Source organism: Phacochoerus africanus, chromosome 2 (assembly GCF_016906955.1).
Source record: "Phacochoerus africanus isolate WHEZ1 chromosome 2, ROS_Pafr_v1, whole genome shotgun sequence".
Classification (NCBI taxonomy): Eukaryota; Metazoa; Chordata; class Mammalia; order Artiodactyla; family Suidae; genus Phacochoerus; species Phacochoerus africanus.
In genome coordinates, this window is record NC_062545.1 from 35,071,891 (window position 1) to 35,094,832 (window position 22,942).

At 36.5% G+C, this 22,942-nt stretch overlaps 1 protein-coding gene across 2 annotated transcripts in view; it reads left to right on the plus strand.

The window, feature by feature from the left end:
- PTPRK (protein tyrosine phosphatase receptor type K) overlaps positions 1–22,942 on the plus strand; it is a 570,706-nt gene that overhangs the window by 454,834 nt on the left and 92,930 nt on the right. For both annotated transcript variants that reach the window (XM_047758978.1, XM_047758985.1), the window contains exons 10-13: positions 296–497; positions 2,486–2,591; positions 12,479–12,752; positions 16,031–16,067. In XM_047758978.1, coding sequence (XP_047614934.1) covers positions 296–497; positions 2,486–2,591; positions 12,479–12,752; positions 16,031–16,067 — 619 coding nt within the window. The remainder of the gene's footprint in view (positions 1–295; positions 498–2,485; positions 2,592–12,478; positions 12,753–16,030; positions 16,068–22,942) is intronic.

The window sequence follows — 22,942 nt, forward strand, 5'->3', positions numbered from 1 at the left end:
TATATTCATATTGAAGTGTATTTATCTTTTGATGGAATTAAATAGATGTTTATTGATCATCAGATATAGCTCTAATTTTATCTGTAGGTAGATAGATAGACAGATAGTTAGATAGCAGACAATAGATACAGAAAGATGGTGAAAAACCCTATCAAAATTAGAAGGAAAAGAAGTGAAAAAATATGATTCATTCCACACAGATTCCCTTGACTGATACCTTATTTAGAGAGGGTTTATTTAGAATGTATTATGACATATATTGGATGTGTAACAGGAAATATATTTTTTAAAACAGGTCAGTTACAGCAGCATAAGGTCATTTGATCCTGCAGTTCCAGTGGCTGGACCTCCCCAGACTGTATCAAATTTATGGAACAGTACACACCATGTCTTCATGCATCTCCATCCTGGAACCACCTACCAGTTTTTCATAAGAGCCAGCACAGTTAAAGGCTTTGGGCCAGCCACAGCCATCAATGTGACTACCAATATCTCAGGTATGTAAATGAATAAAGTGCAAACAGAATTGGGTTGTAACAGCATAAGCTAGAGAATCACATATACACTGAGTTTAAGGTAATCTATTGTTATTTATTTCTTGAGTCCAATAATTCTGTTCCTCGTCATTTTAAAAGCAATTTAAATAAAAGTTAAATTAAGTTTTTGGAGGCATTACGCTTGACAGTATGATTTGTGTGCATGTATAATACACATATGATAGATAATATACACATATATAGTCATACACATATATGTTTTACACATGTTCAGTATCTGTTGATTCTATTTCCCAAATAACTCTGAGAAAATTTCACTCTTTATTATGTCACTGTTTCTTCCTTTCCATCTGGACCACATTTTAAACCGATCATTGAAGTATCTTTCTAAGCAATATTCTTGCCTTTAGACTTAACTTGCTTCAATGCCTTTTCTCTTGATCTTTGTACAGTATATATTTCTTTCTCAATTTTTTTCAAAATCTGATATATTATATCCAATATGATGAAATCCAAACATGCATTTGCGGCCCTTCATTTTATGGCTCCTCCCATCCTCCCCACTCCCACCCATGAATCCAAAGTTCCAGGCATAGAAAACTGCTTGTAGCTGTTAGAATACACTGAGTCTTTTTAGGTAATGATATCTTCAAATAACCTGTTTCCTATTTCTGGCATATTATTCCATGCATTCTCTTTCTGATGAGGTTTTACTCTTTTTTTTTTTTTTTTTAGCATTCAGCTCAAGCATTGCCTAAACCCTGAAGTCTTCTGGGTTGCATCTTCCCAATTCCCGACACTGGGAATTTAGATAAGTGTGGTCCCTGGATCAACAGCACCAATATCATGTGAAAATGTATATAATCAGGCCCCTCCCCAGACCTACTGAATGAGAAACTATAGAGGAGAGGGGCAGCAATCTGTGCTTTAAGAAGCCCTCCAGGTGCTTCTGATGTCACTAGTTTGAGAATCACTGCACTGGCTAATAAACTGTCCCCTCATTGGTCACTTAAATTTTGCTATAATTTTTATTGTTGTTGTTTATAAGACTCTCTCTCTGAATAAATGTGAATCCCTACTTTTAATTCTACAAATGTCAGAGACCACACTTCATTTGTTTTTATATTCATAGCACTTCTCATAAAATTTGACACATAATAAGTAATCAGTAAATGTTCAATGAATGAATGAATGAAATACTTTAAATTTTTCATTAGATGCAATTTGTTCTCACTTTTTCTGATAATGCACACATTTCACTGGTCATATACTCCCTTAAACATCTTTCTACATGGAAATAATCAAAAGCTGTTTGAGGCAGTTCACTCAGTTCAAGATTAGGAAGCCCCTTCACCCTTAAAACCTATCAAATAGTCTGAAAATCTCTTAGTTTCTTCTTTTCAAGAATCTGGCAACCAATGCACTAGTTCATGGTGAATAACAGCTAAAATTTTCATTCTCATTCACCATGCTTCCCAGATTTGTTTCTATTGGGACCACAGTGGTGAAAGTGGTCCAGACCAATGCTGGGTCATTCCACCACCATTAGATCACAAAGCATCACCACCTCCCCCAGGCAGGTGCTTCTTCTGGCCTTTTACCTTAGCTCCTGCCTTTTCTGTCTCCACATCTCCATGTGCAATCTCATAACCTCAACACCCCATAGCCTAAGCTGTTATCACCTTCATCCCATCCCATCCATGCTGCTTTCAAGGTCTTGAGAAACTTAAAGTTAGAACTTCAGAAATTTTTCAGAGTGTGTTTCACAAGTTGCCAGATTATAATTTAAATTTCAACAGCAAATCTTGGCTTCATATCTTCTACTGCTTTAGATTCACAAAATTAACATTAGGTGGCATATGTTAAGGTACAGTTTAGATATTAAGTATTAAAATGATTTTTTTCCCTCAGTCAGGATCATTTTCTTGAACTATGATATATTCCTGTCCATTGACTAAAACTTGTTTTCCTCATAAATCATTTATCAGCTCCAACTTTACCTGACTATGAAGGAGTTGATGCCTCTCTCAATGAAACTGCTACCACAATAACTGTATTGTTGAGACCCGCACAGGCTAAAGGTGCACCTATCAGGTAAGAGGGGGGGAAATAATCGTCAAAGGGAAAAACAGCCGGTAGGAGAGATCTTTTCTATAATTGTTCAGCAGCCAATATAGTGGTTCATCTTTAAGAGTCATTAATTTGACAGTTACTATCAGACTGGTTTTAATTTTTCCTTTGTTTTTGTTTTTAGTTTGGTCAAACCTCTAGAGAGACTTTTAAAAGTAAAATTCTAAGGAGATTTTGAGATATTCATGAACGGAACCATTCACCTCTCTGCACTGTTTGATTTAAGAGCTTTGCTCTTTGATTTTTTTTCCTCTAGTCCCATTTCATTTCCTTCCCTCTGTTGGTATCTGTGGTATATGACTTTGAAGGTATTTGTCAGAAATGGAATGAGAAAAAACTCCTGTCCAATGCATTAAATCTGTTATGAATAATTTCATATGAGTGATTGAAAAATAGGAAGCTTTGAGGAAATAAAAGGAGAATAGTTAAAGTGAAGGCAGCTTATGTGACCTGTTAATTCCTAAATTACTGCTTATCAGGAATTCCATAGTAAATATTAAAATTCAATTTGCCATTTACTTTATCTCTCCAATATTAAAATCTCCCACTTTATCCTCATCTTGCAGAAATTATAAGCCATTTATTTTCAGGGATTGAGTCAAATTATTCTAACAGTTTTAATTCCTGTGCATTTGTAATTAGATAACTATCCAAAGCTTAAGCAAACTTCCATTTGAAACCTATAGATTTTTGTGGTTACTTTGGTTTTCATACTTCTGTTGAGAAATAAATCAAGGCACAGAAATCAGTGTAGGTATTTCATAATTGAGTCATCCCACATTGTTTATACATTAATTAAAATAATTAATCTTTGTTCTATATGTGTAAAATGAATACATTTGACCTTATGAGGACATATTAACTATGTAAATAATCCTATATGACTGGAAATGAAATATTTTTAATTTACAAAACTTGATAAAAGAACTTGAATCCATAAAGGAAACTCATGTCATGTCTGGCTAAAAATCACAGTACTACTGCACCAGAGAAAAGGAGATGACTAAATATACTTGTAATACAAATACTTGTGAAGCACTGGCTATTTGAAAATGAAAAGTATATAGTTCTATTCATGAATCAGTGATCTGTGAGTGAGTCTGATTGCTGGTCCAAAAGAGGAAATGGCTGCATGCAACGTTTTTCCTATTGACAAATAATCAAGCTCATTCACATGTTCCTACCTGTGATAAAATTTACTTTGTAGTTGTTCATTTCAGCTATTGTTGTTTAAATGAGCTACCTGGTACTTGCATTTGTCTTTTAAGAGTTAAATATTTGAGTGAACTCAGTTTCACTTAATGTTAGTTGCACATGCAGTTTATTATTATGGCACAATAATGCTACATAATGTAACTTACACTATTAATTAAATCCATTCATTACGCAAACGTTAACTGACCATGTATTTTGTGCTAGGCACTGTATTAAACATTGTAAATCAAATATAAAAAGACTGTTACAAAACATAGACCTTTACCCAGATTTGTCATGGACAGAGGGGTCTGCAGCCTTGTAAATCCTTTGCTCATTGTTGGTGTTCATGAACTTTGTTGAATAAGTGAGTATATTATCGATAACATGTTTTTAAATCTAAAGTCTTCTTTGATTTTATTTACAATTACCACAAAATTTCTAATTTGCAAGAATACTAGATGAAATAAATAAATGACATTATAAACAAATAAAAAGCATTTTAAAAGAATGCTACTCCTAAGAAAATAAAATCTGCTTTCAAACTGATATCCTAATCCCAACTTGTCCATCTTTTGTTTTTGATTGATGACCTGCCTGGCTTTCTGGGCTCACACATAGTGGGGGCCAGGTGGCAGGACCAGACTGGTCTAGTCAAGCAATTAGGCTTCACATGAGCCCTGCCTCCTTTGCTTGTTTGAATCCTTCACTTACGTAGTCTTGTCTTCTTTTCTCTGACCACATTCCTACCTTTGATATTGCTGCCAATAACTGGAGCCTGACCTTGAGGCTCATCTTGTCCAGTGCTCAAATTTCTTTAGAAATGAGGACCCAATTTGATGTAATCAGTGTTCATAGCACTGTATTTATGGTCTGGTACTTCAAATCTTTGATTGGATCCTCATCACTTCCTTCAGATTCTTGAAACTATTTGACTTTCTATCCAATATCTTTATGTCAGTCTATCAGAATCCCTTCTGTGCTAATGCATGTTGCCATTCCACTTTGTCTGTGGTCCGTCTACTCCCCTCTGGATAAAAGCCAGACCTGTTTACCATGTAGCTAAACCCCCTCAGAGCATCCATCTGTTAGCTTTGTCTGCTCTCACAGACCCTAAATACTAGGTTCTATCTTTCCCTACTTTACAGTATTACTAGCTTCTGTCAGACTGCATTTTACCATCGATTCATCCCAACTCCAATAGAAATAGAAACAGTTCTCCTCTGATCTTCCTAATATCAAACAGATTGCAATTTCCCAAGCCTCTGCTATAGCACATAGGAAATCCTTGTTACATAGAATTTATACATTTAGTGCAGTTTAGTTTTACTAAGAAAATTAAAATTACCAATGGTTTCTGTATAAACTTATTGATTTCATAACATTCAATATGTGCCAGAAACTGAGCTGGATACTTGGAATAGAAATCACATAAGGCGATTTAATATGTACCCTCGAGTGGAAGTGGTAGTCTCATAAATCAATGAATAATAACAGGGCAGTACGATAAGTGAAGTGACAGAAGCTAGAAAACCTGGTGCTGGAGCTGTGTTTTGAAGGAGAAGTAGAAATGAGCTTAGCCCAGGGTCACTTTGGAGAGAGGGGAGAGGTTGCTCAGAAGAGAAAGGACATTGAGCCTTTCAAATGATTTCAAAGGGAAGATTTGAATATGTGACACTGTGTAGTGCATTCCAGAACTGCAGGTAGTTCAGGTCATTGAGAAGCATGTGTGTGTGGGAGAAACGACAGGAGCCAAGGTTAGAGAAATAAGAGGGGCCAGAGCCAGAGGATGTTCAGTGCCCGTCTAGAAATTGAAAGTGGCCACAGAAGGATTTTAAGTGGAAATTATCTTGAGCAATTGTACATTCTTAGAAAGAGCACTCTGATAGAAATATAGAGGATGAACTGGGCGTAAACCAAACTGAAGGCAGAATGGTCCCCATGAGAAGAGCTACTGGGCTGCACTAAGACAGTGGACATGCAGGTGGCACTACGCCTCTCATACAGGGTTTTACATCTGTAGGATATATAAAGCTTGGTGAGAAGAGGGATTTGATGGAATGGAGACTTTGGGTTGGAGATGATGGTAGCTTTTATTCTAGAAGCGGTAGCAGAGCAAAAAGTCATCTAAGAATTCAAGACAGTGGTGGATGTTTTTTGAGGTTTATAAATAACAGCAACTATTTGTATTATTTTATTTGATTGCTATCCCACATCAAACGAAAGGCTTGCTCTCTCTTTGGAATGAGTTATTTTGTGTGTTATAAATTATTGTATATTAATATACAATATTTTGATGTGTTTTCCTGTCTTACCAATATTTTAACCAAGCTTTCTTTCTAAGGTGTCATGATGTACAGAGAATAAATAAGGTACACTCCAGTGAAAAATCAATTTCTAAATAAATGCAGCACTCAGTATCACCAACCACTTTGTTCTTCAGTATTCATTAAACTGTGTTTTACGCTAATGTAAAACATGTGCAGTGCAGTTCTGGCAAGTGTGGTTCTTTGACAGAATTAATTTTTGAATATATACTCATTCTAAAGGTTGCAAGTTGCTGCCTGACTTAACCAGACCTTTGAATCCCCTTACCAATTTTTCAAGAGCTATCCTTATAACTGGCCTCAATTTGACAATCATTACTATGATTTAAAGTGAATATTACCCCCATTTGGAATCAGTTCCCTAGAACGCATAATATCTTTTCTTCTTTTCTAAAACATTTTATAGTCTTCTTAAATGAATTGAAATTCTAACCGGACTTGATATAACTATAAATTAGAATGCGTAGAATGCCCCATGTATTAAAAGATTGGCCCAGTGTAGCTGTTTTCAAAGAGTGAAAATAGCAGCAGAATATTGCAAAAATAAAGAGGAGCGTTCCTCAGTGGGAAACTCAGTTTATTGTAAGGTGTAGTAAATGAATGTGCATTTTATGACAGATTTTCCAAATATAAGTTCTACCTATTTTAAGCTGGCAGGAAGCTACCTATTCTAGAATACAACTAAATGTTTACTTTGTAGGTAAAACTAATTTTGCATTTTAAAATATTATGTACCATATATTTTTAGTTAGGTAATTAGGATATAGTCATGAAATGCAGTCAACACCATCATTTCTTCCTTAGTTCTATTAGGAAAAGAAATTGTTTGATGCTCAGTGACCATTTAACAAAAGTACAGATCAGAGCATAGAACTCAGTTTAGTTGGAGTTTCAAACCTTGTATGTTGGAGTTATTCCCCGAGTTATTTGGCACATATACACAATTTGAAATATTAGGACCCCTATCCTCATCCATCTGGAGACTATTGCATTTCATCCCAGAAATTTAAAGAGATCAGATAGTAGTAACACCTGATTTTTTTCTAACCCCTGTCATGAAACAGAATTTACCTGGATTCTGGATAAAAATGCTTTGAAATTTAAACAAAGATAGAAATAATCCTTTTGCCCCATTGTATGGAACACAGGTCATATGGTCCAAGTAAAATCAAATAGATGCTCTTTTAACTTCATGTTCATTCAACAGAATCATAGTAGGTAGAATTTTCCTTCTAACAGAAACCATGAGATGTGCCCTTTGTGTTGAATCTTCTTTCCAGCCTTTAGAGGACTGCAGCCTCAGCCAACAACTGGATTGTGACCTTGAGAAACTCTGAGTCAGAACATCTAGCTGAGCCACTCCCAAATTCCTGAGCCACAGAAACTGCGATAATAAATGTTTGTTGTTTTGAGCCACTGAGTTTGGTGGCGATTTGTTGTGCAGCAGGAGGTAACTAATATAAGCCTCCGCACAGCTGAAACCTTCCCTTCCTTCAGGTTTCTGCTTAAAGGGCACATAGGACTTTCTTGACCACTGCTTATAAAATAGAACTCTTCATTCCTCTCATTCCCTCTGCCCTGTCCTGATGTATTTTTTCTTTAGAGCACTTATCCCTTCTTCACTTGTGTGTGTTTAAACATTTATTTGTTTTATTTATATTTCCCTTGTACAATGTAAGCTTCATGAGAAAAGAGACTATTCCTATTATGTCCATGATTATAACCTCAGAACTTAAAAGTAGAACAAAGCTGGAGCTCCCATTGTGGTGCAGTGGAAATGAATCCAACTAGTATCCATGAGGATGAGGGTTCGATCCCTGACCTCACTCAATAGGTTAAGGATCCAGCTTTGCCGTGAGCTGTGGTGTAGGTCACAGATGGCAGCTTGGATCCCATGTTGCTGTGGCTGTGGTGTAGACCAGCAGCTGAAGCTCTGATTCAACCCGTAGCCTGGGAATTTCCATAAAAGATGCGGCCCTTAAAAAAACAAAAAACAAAACAAAACAAAAATAACAACAGGGCTATTATATATATAATAGATATTACATATTATGCGTATACTACTGTATATATAGTAGTATAATACCAGATGATATTTGTAATGTAGCATGCTAATGATAAAAGCAGTAAATATTGTAAGACAGTGGTTCTTGGCCTTTTTTCCACTCCAGATTTCCTGAGGGATACTGCTCGTGGTTCTTGTCAGTACATTTGTGGCATTATGATTTGTGGGTAGATTAAGGACTGCATTGAAAAGGCATCCCACGTGACTCTAAGTTGTACTCGTACTCCATCCTTCAGTTATCTCCACCTCAAGAAATCACCTCCATAGGCTTTAGAAGACAGTACTTCCTGAGTGAACTAGTCTGAGAAGCCTTCTTGGCAAAGGTAGAAAAGCTGGGAAAGGAGAAAGGTGGAAACTCTTTGACAGTATGCGTGGTATGTTTAGGTAACAATAGTCATACAAGTTTGAAATGGAAAATATATATTAGGAGGTAGGGCAAGAATGGAGATATATGGATGGGGTAAGATGTAAACCCCAGTGTAATGAGCATAGATTTTTGACAGGGGGAGAGCATCACAAAATAATTTTGACAAAGTGGGATGTTGGAGAAGAGCGGTTAGGCCAAAAGCGGTGTTTTAGGAAAATATCAGCAGTGCTCAAAAAGATTCTTTGTTGCATTCTCTATGAACATTTGGTGATATCTAGAGAATACTAAAAAAATAATTTATGGAATGAATAGATAGATAGGTAGGTGCCTAGATTTCATGAGGGAAAAACTGGAGGCAAGAAAACTAGACCGGTGATATGAACATAAAGTTATAAATACTTCCCTAATGATGGAGCAATGGGGATGAAATAAAAAAAATAAAGGGATATTACAAGGGATATAGAACAAGGTTAAAAATAAAAATTTTTAAAGTTAATGCCAGCATCTTGAGCTTTGTTGATTCAGAAACTGGTAGTTCTTCTTACAGAAATAGAGAAGTCATGAGATTCCTGGCTTGTATGTTGAAGGAGTTAAGAAGTGAAGAGAGGGAAAGCAGGACATGGTGGTAATTAAACCTTTACTCTTAATTATCAAAATGTTGACATTGAGGCAGTAGAGCAATGGTGGCTGGTGAGATCTTGGGAAGTCTGCTGATAAGAGGAAGTGCAAAACATTGGCCTTAGGGCATTTCTCCTGAAGCTTCAAGGAAACATTTTAAATAAAAAATGAGGAAGTATACAATTGTGTAATTTGTTATTTGCTATCACCAAGAAGTTGTACAGACTAAAACTCAAACTTGATTCACAGAAGGGTTTCCTTAATAATGGGTCAAAAAAGTCCGTGGCAGGCTGTTATAGGTAATTTGAGGTCATCTCCAACATTTTTAAGCATTAACTCAGAAAGAATATCTACCATGTCTATCATGTAATTGCTTTGAGCTAATGGAAAAATCCTTGTGTGTATTTTCTAACAGTCTTATAACTGAAGGGAAATCGTATGAAGAGAACTCATCATTTCGCCTCCTAAAAAATTTAAAGTGACCATATTACCACTGTTCAGTCAAATTAAATCGTAGTATGGTGAAGTCATTTTTAGTTTTCAACAAAGATATTATATTTTGAGTGCTGAGTAAAGATTCATGATGATAGTATATTGATTTTAACTTAATTGTAGAAATATTTTAAAATTTAATTAAAAGGAATAGGGAAATGTGAAATAAAACCATTCAGGTGCCTTAGGAATATGTTAAATTGCTAGAGACTGAACTCAAATAATATTTAGATCAAGCTAGAGTTAAGTACCATTAGGTAATTAGACACCAGAAGGATGAAAGAGCACAGGCGCATTTCATGTAATCATTCAAAGCACTTCTAATTTGATTTCTCATTCCTTACTTTCTGCCCTTTAATTAATTTGTATTGATAAATAAGAAAGTAGCAGGGAAAAAACAACTCTAGAAAAATGAGGAATATGTGGTTAAAGAACAGCCTGCTCAGACAAATTGAGCAATGAAGGTAAGATAATTTCTTTTTAAAATGATCTCTGTAAATTTTTGTTTGGGACACCATCTCAACTTCGATGAGATCTTTCCCCGAGAGCAGATTGTACCTTTTCTTCCTTTATTCTTCTCTAACATGGGCAGTTTGCGTTGCTCTCAATAGATCTGAAGAGACAAGCTGTCTTATGTGAAGTTCCTTAATTTGCAATTTACAAGCTATGTCAATTTAATAGAATTAGTTAAGACTGAATGTTCACTAGATAGTCTGGATTTTTCTAGAAATATGAGATAATAACAAAGAATTTCTTTTTAATGATTAGGTTAAATGATTAACAGGGAATGAGTAATGAGCATTATTGCCCATTAGAGCGAGAATATAAGGTTAGATTTATTTGGGGGAGTGTGACATGTACAAGTTTATCTACATACATGTATGTAACCACCGGATGTACACATATATAACATACAAATATGGATTCTAGATTGAAAATAACCAGAAAAAGAAAAAACTAGGTTTGCTTAATATAGCATATGTCAGCTATGATCTCACTTTTTTTCTCTTTCTCCAAGGGCTATACTTGTGTATTTCCTGTATTTTAAAATTGACAAGTGTCTGCTCCACAGACCCTCAGAGAGCATATATCTTGTCCATAGCATTCCTAGGAGCTTAGAGACCCAACTTGGCAGAGGTGTAGAGAATGATACAGTACATATAATTTCAAATGATATAGAAATCTGCCTTAGTTACTTGCCCAAATCTTAATTTCTGACATTAGTATAATTTCTGTCTTATTTCTAAAGGAAAAGAGATGGATACCAATCTACTAATTTCATAGCAATATTTTAATAGAAAATAAGAACTTAATTACGAAGAAAAGGAAATATTTAATTTATAAAGCTCCTTTCAATCTATTCAAGTTTTCTGTTTTCAGGTATAACAGAGTATATATTAAGTTAGACTTTTATACTAGATTCTAAACCAGTATAAATTTAATGTTTAATTGTCTCAGATGCAAATTCAATCTCTCTCCTCTATTTTTATAGAAGTTAAAAAAATATTCTGTTGCTGCTGGAGATGCATTGAATAGCAGCTGTTTTCTCTATATAAATGAGCATATTTGCCTGGAAATTCAAGATTCAAACACACAGCCCTATACACAGCTTTTATTTATTTTTTTAGGGCCACGCCTACTGGAGCCTTAACCCACCTAGCGGGGCCAGGGATCAAACCTGTGTCCTCATGAATACTAGTCAGGTTCATTACCGCTGAACCACAACAGGAACTCCACAGCTTATTTACATTCAGTTTATATGCAGCCACAATGCATTTTCTCCTCCTGTCAAGAATTTAAAAACATATTTCTTTGAAGTTCATTATATATATAATATACATAACTTAAATGTTAATTTTCTCAGGTGTACATTACTTTAAAAAAGTTTACCTAAAGAATGTCCTACAAAGAAAGAATATTATTAATATACCAGTTTCAGAAATAGATTAAAAACTTAATTAGTGATCAGGCAGATCTTTATTGTAAAGTTTCATTATTTTTCTCTCTCCTCTGTAAAATTCTAGCTACTAAAAAAGAAAAAAAAAAGTTTTGTCTTTTAAGAAAGGTATTGGAAGGTTTAGGTTTGAGCTTTAATAGGCCAAATGCCATCTGTTTCTACAATTTGTAACATTTTATTATTAACAACTCTAGAAGAAGGAGGCAGTCTATTTCGGTGGCGAGGACAGATTTCTGTCCATCTGTGCCCAAATTGCGGCATGTCACTTGTGCTTTAAATCCGCGTCGCTCAGAGCCAGTGTTGATGCCATGGCAAGGTCAAGAGGTGGAGAAGCCTGTCAGCACATTCTGTCTCTAATGCGATGACAACCACAAACTGGCGCTGCAAGCCCAGCCCCGAGGCAGTCATTCTGTTGGGCCTTGGAGCTGGGCCTCCTGCACTATCATTTCAGAGGAAAATGTTAGCTTTAAACATTTAAAAATATCAGCCAGAGAACTTAATCTATGATGTGTCTCTGGTTAATGTCAGGTTTCTTACCAGGGTGGCTCCTCTCTCCACATTTGAAAATGTGGAGAGTTCTATGGTGATTTTTTTCTTACTTTTTTATCAGGGCCTTAGGAATTACCTTGGGGCTAGGGGGAAGCAGAATCCATGTGAAATTCTATTTTGTTACAAAATAGCTTGAAAATCTGAAGTCAGGCGGTTTAGACTGGCTTTAAAGACTTTGAAATGCTGCGTGTTGCTATGAAATACCCTGTTCCCTTTTTGAGAAATCTCAGGGTCTAGAATCTCTAAATGTGTGATTTTTTTTTTTCCTTTTTTTCCCAAAAGTGCCTATCAGATTGTTGTGGAGGAACTGCACCCTCACCGAACCAAGAGGGAAGCCGGGGCCATGGAATGCTACCAGGTTCCTGTCACGTACCAAAATGCCATGAGTGGGGGGGCGCCGTACTACTTCGCTGCGGAACTACCCCCAGGGAATCTTCCTGAACCTGCCCCATTCACAGTGGGCGACAACAGGACCTATCAGGGCTTTTGGAACCCCCCTTTGGCTCCACGCAAAGGATACAACATCTATTTCCAGGCGATGAGTAGTGTGGAGAAGGTGAGCTCCCTCCAAGATTTTGCTTTTTCACTGCCCTGAGCAAAAGCTGCAGTCGAATGTTATAAATACTCAGTAACATTTGTCAGGGGGAAAAAGAAAGAAAGAAAAAAAAATCAGTGTGTAGGGGGTGTGGTTTCTGTTCCCAGCAGCATGCACAGTTTTGGGCCTACTGTATGTAGGGCTGCGGCTCAATGCCAGTTACATCGGCCAGGATTCCTGTTTCCTAGTAACTGCTTCTCCTTGAGCCCACTTCAGGAAAGCCCACAAGAGCAATTGTGAGTAAAATGATTTGCAAAGGTGGGTATGCTGCTGCCGGGACTCCAGCCCCAGCAAACACGAGCCATTGTTCTGTCTTCTTTGCTCAGTGGTGGCACACTTGAGAAGATTAAATTTACTGCAGGATAAACAGAATGCGTGTTCCACAGCAGGCTAATGAACCCTTGTAAACTTTTCGGGGGGTACAAGCCAAATAGTAAATAACGAGTAACAATCCTCTGATTACAAGGTAATAGGGCGCCTGTGGTATATCTGACAGAACCTAAACAGAAGGCTGCCTGGCGATGGCGGGGTGCTGTGCTGTTGGAGAAGCCTGTCTTCCGTTTCCCTGGTTGCCCCTCCTTTTCCCATTTTGGACACAGTTGTTTCTGAACACTGCCACAGATCCCAAATGAATATTGAAGAGGGGAACACAACAGGAAGTGAGAAACTACCAGTGGTTCTATATGTGGGGAAATAATCTGGCCTTTCATGCCTCATGCTGTTCTCTTGAAAGATTTTCTTTCCTAAAACATGCTTTGTTTATTTATTTATTTATTTTGCAGGGAGGGATAGAAAAAAAAATAGAAACCTTCTACAATTTAATGTTCAGTGGAAGAATGACATTTTTATGTACTTGTAGCTAAATAGGACATTGCTGGGTTTGGGTAATTGAGTCCCTGCAGTGGGTACCTGGGAGATGATGTGAAATATGTGATATCCAGTTGCAGCAGTCCTTTTATATCTTGGAATAGTTTCATTGGAAGATATAACATTTCTGTAAGGGGCCATGAGAACTTAGGGTATTGCCTGATTGCTTTTGAATGAAAGCTTTATCTTTATGCTTACCTATATGATTAGCTTACAGTATATGGAAAAGAAAAATGCCACAGCATTATCTAAGATGCTTCAAAGCTAGAGGCTGCTCATGGCTAAAAACGCTCTTCTCATCTTCTAGTTTATTTTTACATAAGGGGGAGTCTTTAGAGGCAAGTCGGCTGCCCACTTCTCTTGCACACATCATTCCAAACCACTGCCATGATGGGGCCACTCAAAAATGAGACAGCCATGGAAGCTTTAGTCCATTCTGGGTATAAAGTAACGTAGCTCTATGTTTGAGTTTTCATCTTTAGAGAGGTGAGAGATTCCGAATTAACTTTTTTTACTTGGTCTGTGGTATGAGTCTGTTAATGAATGACTGTTACTTATAAAGAATTTTCTCTGGTATTCTTTAAAAGCCTTGCTATGAGTTTTATCTTCTAATTGTTACTATATCTGCATGTGGTTTAATCACAGTACAGAGTAGCAACCATGTATTTCAAGTAATCTTGGCAAAAAGCTTTAAAATTGACATGGCTTCTACCAGCAGCACCTGGTAATCCTGATAGAGTTACCAGCAATTGCTTTTAGGAAATCAAAATCCCTTTGAGCCTTTATGGGAGTGTGAAACAGGCTTCAGGTCACAAGTAATACAAGAACAGATTTTCTTTCTTCCTTCTTTTCTTCCCTCTCCCCCTCCCTCTCCTTCCTTCCTTCCTTTTTCTTTCTTCTTCTTTTTTTTTTTTTTTTTGCTTTTTAGGGCTGCATCTATGGCATATGGAAGTTGCTAGGCTAGGGTCGAATTGGAGCTGCAGCTGCAGGCCTATGCCACAGCCACAGCAACATAGGATCTGAGCCACATCTGCTGCCTATACTACAGCTCACGGCAACGTCGGATCCTTAACCCACTGAGCGAGGCCAGGGATCAAATCCATGTCCTCATGGATACTAGTTGGGTTCGTTTCTGCGGTGCCACAACGAGAACTCCAGAAGTACAGACTTTCTTTTTAATTACTGATTTCCCTCTCAGTGCTTTATTTTTGCTTAATTTAAAAATAATACATGCTTAAGAGAAAACTAAAGCCTTCGTTTATTAATCTATAGAACTACTCAAGACGGAGTTACAAATACGTCTTGAAAACAAATAGCCCCTGTTTTGTTCACTGTCTTTAACATCTTTTCCATTCTCTAGTATGTTCAAAGATGTAAAATGAAACGAACTATGTCCTGGGGGAATGATGTGCAGACTTGGAAGTGTGTTCCACCCCCTAGTACCAACCAACACTTAAAAACAAAAAGAACAGATTTTTTAAGCTCCGAAATGTCTTGTCCTTTCCCATTTCTACTTCTATTTCCTAGATCCCATCTGTCAAGCAAGAGGAGGAAAATAATCCCATCAAAAAACATTTAATCTCTAAAAACTAAATTAAAAAGGGAAAGGGGACAGATAAAATATACTGCAACTGTGATGCAATTTTTTGGTGATCTTTCTAACTTCTATCATTTAGCTCTCTAGTGGTGCCTGAATGCAAGTGAAATTATGTAATGTTCAGCTTTGGTCTGAGCCTACAGCTTTGCAATGAAAATGAAATTTATGTTTGGGCCTGAGTTGTATTAGCTTTGCAAATACATCTTTTTGTCTTTTCTTTTTTTTCTTTTTTTGTCTTTTTAGGGCCACGCCTGGGGCATATGGAAGTTCCCAGGCTAGGGATCTAATAGGAGCTGTAGCCACCAGCCTATGCCACAGCCACAGCAACTTGGGATCCGAGCCGCATCTACGACCTACACCACAGCTCACAATAATGCCTAATCCTTAACCCACTGAGTGAGGCCAGGAATAGAACCTGCGTCCTCATGAATGCTAGTCAGATTCATTTCTACTGAGCCGTGATGGCTCTTTCTTATCCTTCAAAATGTATAAAATACAAATAGAAGGCCATATTGCTTGTCCAAGACCAGATAGTCTGTTTCATTGCAAGTAGAACCACAGATACCTAGATATGTAGAAAATACTAAAAATTTTTAAAGTTATTTTAGATTTTTTAAAAAACCTCTGGGAACATATATAAAAACAGTCTCATTAGTACAGAGATTCTCTTCATTACAAACCTATTTTATAGTCCTAGATTGATTTCAATAATAGCTGTTGTTTATAAAATAGGAAACAATATAACTGATTATTTTCTTTCTTTCAATTCCCTCAGGAAACTAAAACCCAGTGTGTGCGAATTGCTACCAAAGGTAAGAGGTTTGCTTTTTTCCCCCCGTTTTTTTTTAATTCGCCAACTTTTTAAAATGAAAGAGCTTTGTTCCCTCTTTTAGGGATAATTAAATGTGGCACTTCTATTACAGAGTATTTGTAGTAGGGCCCAGTTAAACTGCCAGCCAAGTTCTCTGACTCAGTTGGGCATCTTTAACATGTAATGGGGTGCTACTTTCCATCCTCTAGTACGTAACTTGTGGAATCCTGTTTTGAGAATAGGATGGATTTAGATAAACCTTAGAAGGGCTTGTTTCTGCTATTTAATGTCTAAAAGGTCTCATGCTGCTCATCAGCCAATGTATTAGGAAAAGCTCAGCAATATCAGCTCAAAATAGCAAATTCCTTGTTTAAAAACTGCTGTTATTGGAGTTCCCGTCATGGCGCAGTGATTAACAAATCCGACTAGGAACCATGAGGTTGCGGGTTCGGTCCCTGCCCTTGCTCAGTGGGTTAACGATCCGGCGTTGCCGTGAGCTGTGGTGTAGGTTGCAGACGCGGCTCGGATCCCGAGTTGCTGTGGCTCTGGCGTAGGCCGGTGGCTACAGCTCCGATTCGACCCCTAGCCTGGGAACCTCCCTATGCCACGGGAGCGGCCCAAGAAATAGCAACAACAACAACAACAACAACAACAACAAAGACAAAAGACAAAAAAAAAACTGCTGTTATTTTCTGTTGTGGACGGTCAAATGTAAGACTGAGCTAGTCTAGGCATTAAGTAAGAGTATAGGTCTGGAGATGGTTCAATATCACTAGTACAGTTTGAAGATGCTTTATTTAAAAAAAAAAAAAAAAACAATTTTTTTTAATTCAACTGTACCAAGAAATTAGATCTCTGATAGCTCATAGCCAGAGCTGTTCCTCCTGACGTCACATATTGTCGTTGTGATTTTGTTTCTGTAAGAGAAAACGTTTTCATTTTTGAATAAGTATCTAGAGTTCGGAGAGGGAGAAAGTCTCCTATCTACACTATGTTCATAATCTTGCATTGATAATCAAAACCATCTACAGCCCCAGAGCCCTCAGTTTCCACCAACACAAATTTGTTATTGTACTGTCTTCATCAATATGACATTATGCTACTACTTCAGGGAATACTTGACAAAGGAGATACGAGTTGCAAATAATGCGATTGTTCTGAAAAACCCATGTGAATAAACATTAAACTCTTCCAAAAAAAAAAAAAAGTTACTTGACTGTGCCAACAAGGGAGAGAGAGCTATTTGGTATATCCTAGCAAGAGAAATGAGAAAAAGCTGTCTGCACGCAGACGTGGAGCTCCGCAGAGGGTTGGTGTTCTGGGTGGTTTGCTGCCAGAATTTAGTATTAGGCCCCCATTCATGAGCAGTAGTTGATTCATTTGGAGTAAAAATGAATGGCCATATTCTGTTTGTGCTGGCGTCTTTCCTCTCATCATTTTTCTCCATCTCATCATCAATCTGCTCAATTAAGCATTTGTTTTATACTCATGATTTGTAAAGGCAATAACAGAAGACTTTTCCCTTGACTCATGAGAAGTAATAAAAAAGCTTCACAGGAGAGAAAAAAAATGCACACCTTTTCAATTCAAATACCAAGATTCCTTGGGATATTTTTAAAAGTAAACAATCCTAAATGAAGGAAAAGAGACAATATATATGAACACATATAGGCATTTATTTTATTTTAAAAACTTAGCTTATGGATCAGGAGTTAAAGTTGAAATTTTTAGAAGGTAGTAGCAGAAGGCATTTAGGAACTGTGTTTTTCCAGATTTAAAATAGAGCCAGAAATGTAAAGTGGTCTCACATCAGCCTCCTTAAAGTTCTTAGATATGGTCATGCTGTAAAAAAAAAAAAAATATATATATATATATATATAACTATAAATAATTCTAAAATTTATGGAACCAAAAAAAAAGATAGCTATAAATGATTCTAAAATGTAAATTTTTCTTATCTGGTTACTTCATTATTTGCATTTATATGAGGTTAGGTGTCATTTTGTCCCTTGCTCAATACAAATAAAAGTATGATAACAAATATAATATTTTGACTGCAGAAGAGTTGAGATTATGGAAATCAGATTTACCATGTGACATAGAATATTTGCCAGATACTCAGAGGTAGTAAGATAGGGTCCATTTGTGGTAGTTTCTCCTTTGCCTAAAATCTAGCCCTGCTATGCTTCTGGATCTCAGCTGGACAGTGCAGTTTAATGAGTAAAAAAAATCTGGCACTGGACTATCTGGGTTTTTTAAAGTTGAGCAAAATATTTAACTGCTCATTCTAAAAATAAGAATATTACTATTACTGTGAAAATGAAAATTGTTTATATATATGAAATACTTAAATAGTGTATTTAACTATCAATTAAGAGTTAACTGCTACTTTATCATCGCCATAATTATTATAATCATTTTGTACCTTATTTCAGAAGGATATATATATATAATTTGCATTACCAAAAATGAAAGAAATAGAAATAAGGACAAAATTAAGTTTTCATAATAGAAATTACCTACGGGGAAAAGTAAGAGTTTTTTATTTTCTTTTTGCTTAAATGTTTCTATCCAGATCTAATGCAATACTTTCTCTGAACATTTAGCATTTTTTTTTCTGTGTAGGAAAAAACCACACCATTAAGGTAAAATCATATAACTGCCCAACTGCACTTTAAACTGACACCTTACAAGTATGGTCAGCTTTACTATAAAATTTTTCAATATGAAAACAGACATTTTTCTGGCAGAGCATTTTTTTTTTTTTTTTTTTGGCCGTGCCGTGGCATATGGAATTTTGTAGGCCAGGGATCAAATCGCCACCACAGCTGCAGCAACACTGGATCCTTAACCCACTACCCTGGGCCTGGGATCGAACCCACACCTCCACAGCACCCAGAGCCACTATGGTCAGATCCTTAGCCCGCTGTACCACAGTGGGAACTCCTCTCTGGCAGAGCATTTTAAAGATTCACTGACTAAATGACAAAATCATATTGACTATGAAGGGATGAAAGAAACTTCTGGGTAAGGAATGGTTCAATATTTCATAGGTGTATAGTATACATAGACAAAACACTATTAAACTATATACTTAAAATGTGTGCACTGTTCTGATTTAGGGTACTAAAAATTCTTGTGGCAAATGTGAAAGAATTTAAAAGCCAAGATCGACTAGTCTACACACTAGAATACCATGATCATTTTGTAAATATTTTGACTTGTGAAACTTATTCTAAAAAAATTCAAATGTAATAGAGTATTTGTTTCCTGCCTTCTTGGAAGTCACACCTGGTTGCAGCCAACACATAAAAAGAATATTGATGTTGACTGTTAAAAAAATATGAAGCAAATAATCACCTCATAATGTCTAAAATAAATAGTGATATAGATATATATTATGAGACAAAGTGTTCTGGGTGTTAGGTTCATTGTAGTTGAGGTCAGTGGTCCTGCTCCCTAACTCACATTTAGGTTAAGAAGTCATTGAGAAGATACATTTCAGGAGCGGAGTGGAAGGGTTTATCTAAATTATACTGGAAATTAAGAAAGTCACATGATTTATACAATAGCATATCCCAAACCAGAATTACAAATGTACAAAAAGGGAATTTAGTCCACTTTTATCTTTGAAAAAGCAAAAACAGAGAATAAACATCAGGAAAGGTTTCTGTGGTACATCAAGAAAAGAGGACAACACTGGAAAGTCACTTGTCCAGTGAGGAGTACTGTGCAACTTGCAGGCTCAGCATCCATAAGCACAGGTCTCTCTGACCACTGAAAGAACACTCTTTTAGGCTGTTTGGTAACAATTTGCTTTCTGCCTTTTTACATATCATTTTAAACACTGCTTTAAATTGGTATATATGCACATACACAATTATTCGTAATTTATCAGCTAAGAATCTTGTACCATGGTGCCATAAGGAATTTATACCTCAAGAACTTTCTTTTCTTTTTTAAATTTTATTTATTTTATATATATATATATTTTATATATATATATATTTTATTTCCCCATTATTTTTTTTTCTACTGTACAGCATGGTGACCCAGCTACACATACATGTATATATTTTTTCTCACATCATCATGCTCCATCGTAAGTGACTAGACATAGTTCCCAGGGCTACACAGCAGGGTCTCATTGCTAATCCATTCTGAAGGCAATAGTCTGCATCTGTTAACCCCAAACTCCCAATCCATCCCACTCCCTCCCGCTCCCCCTTAGTAACCCCAAGTCTATTCTCCAAGTCCATGATTTTTTATTTTATTTTTTTAAATTATATATATATATATATATATATATATATTTGTATTTTCTAGGGCTGCACCCACCACATATGGAGGTTCCCAGCCTAGGGGTCCAATCAGAGCTGTAGCTGCTGGCCTACGCCAGAGCCACAGCAATGCGGGATCCTTAACCCACTGAGAGAGGCCAGGGATCAAACCTACAACCTCATGGTTCCTAGTTGGATTCGTTAACCATTGAGCCATTTTTTTTTCTACTATACAGCATGGTGACCCAGTTACACATACATGTAACAAGAACTTTATTTTCTTCTAAAGTAAATAATTTCAGTGAGTGATATTTTAATGGGGAGATTTAAATAATGAAAATGTTATATAAATCATAATAAAATTACTTGACGGATTTTCAAAAGTATTTATCCGGGAATATCCTCTTCCATATTAAACTAACGAGATGCATTTCAATTGAATTTTCATTTTACCTTGCTCAATAGTATATAGCATATAATATCATCTAAAATGTTCTCAATATATAAATAAATAATCATTTATGGAACCACACACTTATTACATAAAATTATTCTATAAACAAACAAGTATTGATAAGCAATCAAGATAGCAAATAATTTACCTAGAATAGAACTAAGAAACAAGACCAATAGTATATGAGATTGAAAGTACAATATATAATCTGTTTATATATGTAGCTTACATTTGAAGCTGTTTTGATTGTGTTCCGTTTCCCTTCATATGAATTTCTTTTTTTAAGAAGAAAAATGGTTACTTAAAATTTTAATTTTGATGGAGATTTCTATGTTGGTCAAATCTGTCCATTTCCAATAAAAGCTGTCAGATTTGACAGAACAGAAAAGTATGTAATATAAGTAACTTTTAAAATATAGCATTTAAGGCAAAAAAGAGTTTTCCTAAGTTAGTGAAATACAGCTATTTTAACACTTAATTTTTCAAGTCACGAATGGACTATATTCCAAATCTCCATTTCTAAAGTGTTTACTTTGGCAAACTATTGTTTGTCTACCCATTAACCATTCCTTGACTTTTTCCAATTTCATTTGGATATCAATATGCCAGTCATGTATTCAGCATTTATGTAATGCCTGTTAAATACCAAACAATGTTCTAGACCCTGGGGATAGAGCAGTGAAAAAATATAGAAGAAAGCCCTTGCTTCTATGAACTTAAATTCCAGTAGAGGGAAACAGAGCAGAGAAAAATACATATGTGATCTGTCAGATGGTGATAAATTCTTTGCAGAGAAATAAAGCAGTAAATGGGGATGGGGTGGCTGGAATGTTGTCTAGGGCATTGGTATTTTATATACAGTTATCAGAGAAAGACACACTGGTGATATGAAGGAAATAAGCATTCAAGGTCAAGGGAACACTGCAAAGTCCTAGAGGAGAGAGCACCCTCATCTGCTCAGGGATGGTGGGCTCAGACTCAGGGAGTAAATCAAATTAGTCTTAAGTAGTTTAATTCAAATTCTGACTTGAGTCTTGAATCACTTGGAGGGCTTGTTAGAACAGATTATTGGCCTCAACTCCAGATTTTCTGAATCAGTGGGCATGGAGAAGGGCCCAAGAATGTGTATTTCTCATAGGTTTCCTGCTGTGGCTGATACTATTACTCAGGTGACCACACTTTGAAAAAATATTGATCTAAACAGATCGCATGTACCTGTGTAGAGATTGGCGTAAGGTTGTGTATGTTACCCATTTTGGGTCAGGGGGATCTAAGGATGTTTCTTCTCTCAGGTCTTCTAAGAACGTTTTTCCTTCCCAACTTTTAGACAGAGTGATGGCAAAGACAGTCCCACCCCAGCCTTCTTATCTTGGGCATTATTTTGTGTGAGTGTGAGTGTTGAAAGTCAAATTGGCTAAAAAGAGGAGAATGTCAAAGAAAATAAATAAGCCAACTCAGAGGCCTAACAACTCTGAGCTGAGCTACCCATTGCTGGAACTCCTTAACTCCAGATGTTTATGTGTGAAAAAAATAAGTGCCCTCATCATGAAAACCATTTCTGGTGAGTAATCTGTTACCTGTAGCAGATAATGTCTGAACTGATGTTAGATTTTTTTTTTTCCTTAGGAATAATAATAAAAAATAGTGGTTTGGTTCCAAGATGAGGTGTAAAGAACCAATTGTTTCATGAAGTGACTGGAAAAAAGTACTTGAAGTCCATAGAACCTAATCGTTGGTGTTGGAAAATAGGGCATCTCCTGTTAAGTGTTAATCTAGAAAACTGGGAACCATTTGCTACCTTGGCATAGGTGCTTTGGTAGGATTTACCCTCACTGGGTCCCAGAGATAGCTGGAAAGGAGGAACTCCGTGGTTCCTTAGAAGTCATGGAAAGAAGAGAATTCCAAATGCTGAGGCATGCATATCTCCATTTATCCATTCATCTGATATCAGCTTATTTATTCTTTTTTTTTTTGTCTTTTTGCCTTTTCTAGGGCCGCTCCTGCGGCATATGGGGGTTCCCAGACTAGGGGTCTAATCGGAGCTGTAGCTGCCGGCCTACACCAGAGCCACAGCAACACGGGATCCGAGCCGCGTCTTTGATCTACACCACAGCTCACGGCAACACCGGATCCTTAACCCAC